This window comes from Haliotis cracherodii, unplaced genomic scaffold (genome assembly GCF_022045235.1).
Source record: "Haliotis cracherodii isolate W230 unplaced genomic scaffold, xgHalCrac1.p SCAF_9, whole genome shotgun sequence".
Classification (NCBI taxonomy): Eukaryota; Metazoa; Mollusca; class Gastropoda; order Lepetellida; family Haliotidae; genus Haliotis; species Haliotis cracherodii.
The window spans coordinates 27,403,978-27,408,058 of record NW_027266343.1 but is presented as its reverse complement, the minus strand read 5'-3'; the positions used below and the strand labels follow the sequence as shown (position 1 = coordinate 27,408,058).

The window sequence follows — 4,081 nt, the reverse complement described above, 5'->3', positions numbered from 1 at the left end:
CTGTCACGACAACATCACCATCACTTCACCATCACCATCACCACCATCATCACCATCCCCGCCACCATCACCACCATTCCTGTCACTACATCATCACCATCACATCACCATCACCACCACCATCATCACCACCATCACCATCACCATTACCATCACATCACCACCATCATCGCCACCATCACCATCATTCCTGCCACGACAACATCACCATCATCATCACCATCACCACCATCATCACCATCATCATCACCATCATTCCTGTCACTGTAACATCACCATCACCATCACCACCATCCCCATCGCCATCATCATCATCGCCACCATCACCATGCATCTCCATCACATCACCACCACCATCATCACCATCATCATCGCCATAACATCACCATCATTCCTGTCACGACAACATCACCATCACATCACTTCACCATCGCCACCATCATCACCATCACCGCCACCATCACCACCATTCCTGTCACTACATCATCACCATCACATCACCATCATCACCATCACCGCCACCATCACCATCATTCCTGTCACTACAACATCACCGCCACCATCACCATCATTCCTGTCACTACAACATCACCATCACCACCATCATCATCACCACCATCACCATCATCATCACCACCATCATCATCATCACCATCACATCACCATCACCACCATCATCACCATCACCGCTACCATCACCATCATTCCTGTCACTACAACATCACCGCCACCATCACCATCATTCCTGTCACTACAATATCACCATCATCACCATCATCATCACCACCATCACCATCATCATCACCACCATCATCATCATCACCACCATCACATCACCATCACCACCATCGCTATCACCATCACCACCATCATCACCACCATCACCATCACCATTACCATCACATCACCACCATCATCGCCACCATCACCATCATTCCTGCCACGACAACATCACCATCACATCACCATCATCATCACCATCACCACCATCATCACCATCACCGCCACCATCACCATCATTCCTGTCACTGTAACATCAACATCACCATCAACACCATCCCCATCGCCATCATCATCATCGCCACCATCACCATCTCCATAACATCACCACCACCATCACCATCATCATCGCCACCATCACCATCATTCCTGTCACTACAACATCACCGCCACCATCACCATCATTCCTGTCACTACATCATCACCATCACATCACCATCACCTCCATCATCACCATCACCGCCACCATCACCATCATTCCTGTCACTACAACATCACCGCCACCATCACCATCATTCCTGTCACTACAACATCACCATCACCACCATCATCATCACCACCATCACCATCATCATCACCACCATCATCATCATCACCATCACATCACCATCACCACCATCATCACCATCACCACCACCATCACCATCATTCCTGTCACTACAACATCACCGCCACCATCACCATCATTCCTGTCACTACAACATCACCATCACCACCATCATCATCACCACCATCACCATCATCATCACCACCATCATCATCATCACCATCACATCACCATCACCACCATCATCACCATCACCGCCACCATCACCACCATCGCTATCACCATCACCATCATCACACCACCATCACCATCACCATCATTCCTGTCACCACAACATCACCACCATTACCACCACCATCATCACTACCACCAGTACCATCACCATCACACACCTACACCCTCACACCTACCGACACATCTACCCACACACCTACCCAAACACGCACACCTACACACTTACACACACCACACACAAACTCACACAAAAAACACACCCACAAATTAATCATGACGTACAAACTAACTAGTCACGTCCAAATCAAAAGTGACAGAGACGGAAATTGTGAATAGTCTTCTTTATAGCGGCCAGTAGTGTATATGCGGAACACTGGACTGTTTGCTATATGTATGGCCCTTATGCTCTGCCTTGCAAAACCTGTTTACTGTTTTTATCGAATACACGTAGGCTTATTTTGAAAGTGAAACATCCATGTTTGTACTGTAACAGTATTTCGCCTCTGCATGGCCGCCCTCGTGAAAATACAAACCGAAGAAACTTTGAAATGTCCATGATTTATTCCTCGACATTACACTTGTTTGAGTGAGAGAAAGATAATGTTTCACGGCCTCTACAAGATAGCAGTCAAGGAATGCCGGAGAAAATTAAATAGATTTTAACAACACTTCTTTTGACTTCAATCATTCTAAGGTGTGGCGCATTAATCTGCCGTTGTTTATATTGGAGCGGCATTGAATCTTTCTTTTGATAAGGATTAGGCGCATGTTGTCATTTTTCAAGCTGTTGTATATTCCAGTTGTTTTTCATTCCAGATGTGACTGATGTGTTGTTGTGTATCCCTGTAGAGCGAGGGTACTAAATTGCAATGCCTGATAAAACATACCTGCTGACGCCGCAGAAAACAACACAACACGTTCTGTACAACTGATATATTTTAGTTTAATTTCAAGTCCATCAAATATCAAATGGATAGTTATGTGAGACCACTTGATATGTTGGTTTGTATGGGATGTCACGCTTGCAAACATGTTGAATTAAGTGCTAGCTTTCTCTCCTCCCTCCCCCACCCACCCCCACACCTAAAAACAAAAACAAAAAATAACAACAAGCAAACATACAAAACAACAGCAAAAACATTCAAACAATCAAAACAAAACACAAAAATTACAGAGCTGCCATATTTATAATACTTAGAGGCGAATCCGAGGTTAGTGGAATAAGAAATGAGTTTTCTGACACTAGGTTATCACAAGTGTTGTCGTGATGACAGGGATTATGATGATGATGATGAGGAGGATGATGAGGATGAGGATGAGGATGATAGCATCCGTCAGCATGTTAGCTGCATCATCATCCGCTAAAATATCATCATCTCCACTGCAGTTTCAGCTGTAAATGAGGTATGCTAAGGCTTGCGTGTTTGAGAGTGATGACCTGTGTTAATCAAGTATTGTTAAGTCACATGACACTTGTACGTGACACGATCTGTTTGCGACTAATTAATGAGGCAGACTAGCGCACCTATAGCAATATGCATCGTATTCCGTAGAGCGAGGTGCATGCAGTACTTATACCTGATGTACATGTTGCGTTAATATGCACCCCACGCTTACAGTGCACTTGTAGACCTAACACGGACATACTGGTTGACTGGACAGGCAGCTTCATGGAGACATTGACGAATGCATGCAACCACTACAGTACAAAGAATATATGCCTGCATCTTAGCGTATCATACAGCTATACCCTTGTCTTGGGTGGCTTGAAGCATCAAAATCATTGAAATAGTGAGACAGCGACGTGGATCTTCAGAATTGTATTCTGACAATTAAATAAAGGATTACAAAGAAATAATGAACATGGACAAAGCGCTTGCACTAGCTAGGATATTACATCGAATAAATCCCTCTCATTCTCAACAATGATCAGACCACGGTCAGTGCAACACACAAGGAACAGTCTCAATAGTCCATGTAGCACACGTGGAACAATCACACTAGCCAGTGCAACACACAAGGAACATTCTAACCAGTCAATGTAGCACACGTGGAACAATCAAACCAGTCAGTGTAACACACATGTAACAGTCAAACCACAATCAGTGTAACACATATGTAACAATAAAAAAAGACAGTGGAGCAAATATGTAACAGTCAAAACAGATAGTGTAAAACATATGTAACAGTCAAACCATAGTAAGTGTAACACACATGTAACAATCAAACCATAATCAGTGTAACATATATGTAATAGTCAAACATGGTCAGTGTAACACATATGTAACAGTCAAACCATAATAAGTGTAACACATATGTAACAGTCAAACCATAATCAGTGTAACACATATGTAGCAGTCAGACCAGTCAGTGGAACACACAAGTAGCAGTCAATCCAGTCATTGTAACAGACATGTTGCAGTAAAACCAGTCAGTGTAACAAACATGTAACAGTGAAACCAAAGGCAGTGTAACACACAGGAAACAGTCGAAACAGCCAGTGTAGCACACACGTAACAG

The 4,081-nt window shown here is 43.7% G+C and overlaps 1 protein-coding gene across 1 annotated transcript; it reads left to right on the top strand.

Moving 5' to 3' along the window:
* Positions 1-328: 328 nt before the first annotated feature.
* On the top strand, positions 329-2,926 carry LOC139451819 (transcription factor MafB-like). The gene is made up of 2 exons (XM_071233121.1): positions 329-747; positions 2,836-2,926. The coding sequence occupies exons 1-2, from the start codon at positions 329-331 to the stop codon at positions 2,924-2,926; spliced, it is 510 nt and encodes a 169-aa protein (XP_071089222.1).
* The last annotated feature ends 1,155 nt before the right edge of the window (positions 2,927-4,081 follow it).

Bases quoted from the DNA above. Each gene is read 5' to 3' on its own strand.
- LOC139451819 (XM_071233121.1), top strand. From the start codon at position 329: ATGCATCTCCATCACATCACCACCACCATCATCACCATCATCATCGCC. The intron at 748-2,835 runs GTCACTACAATA...TCGTGATGACAG, and splicing joins CCACCATCACCATCATTCCT to GGATTATGATGATGATGATG.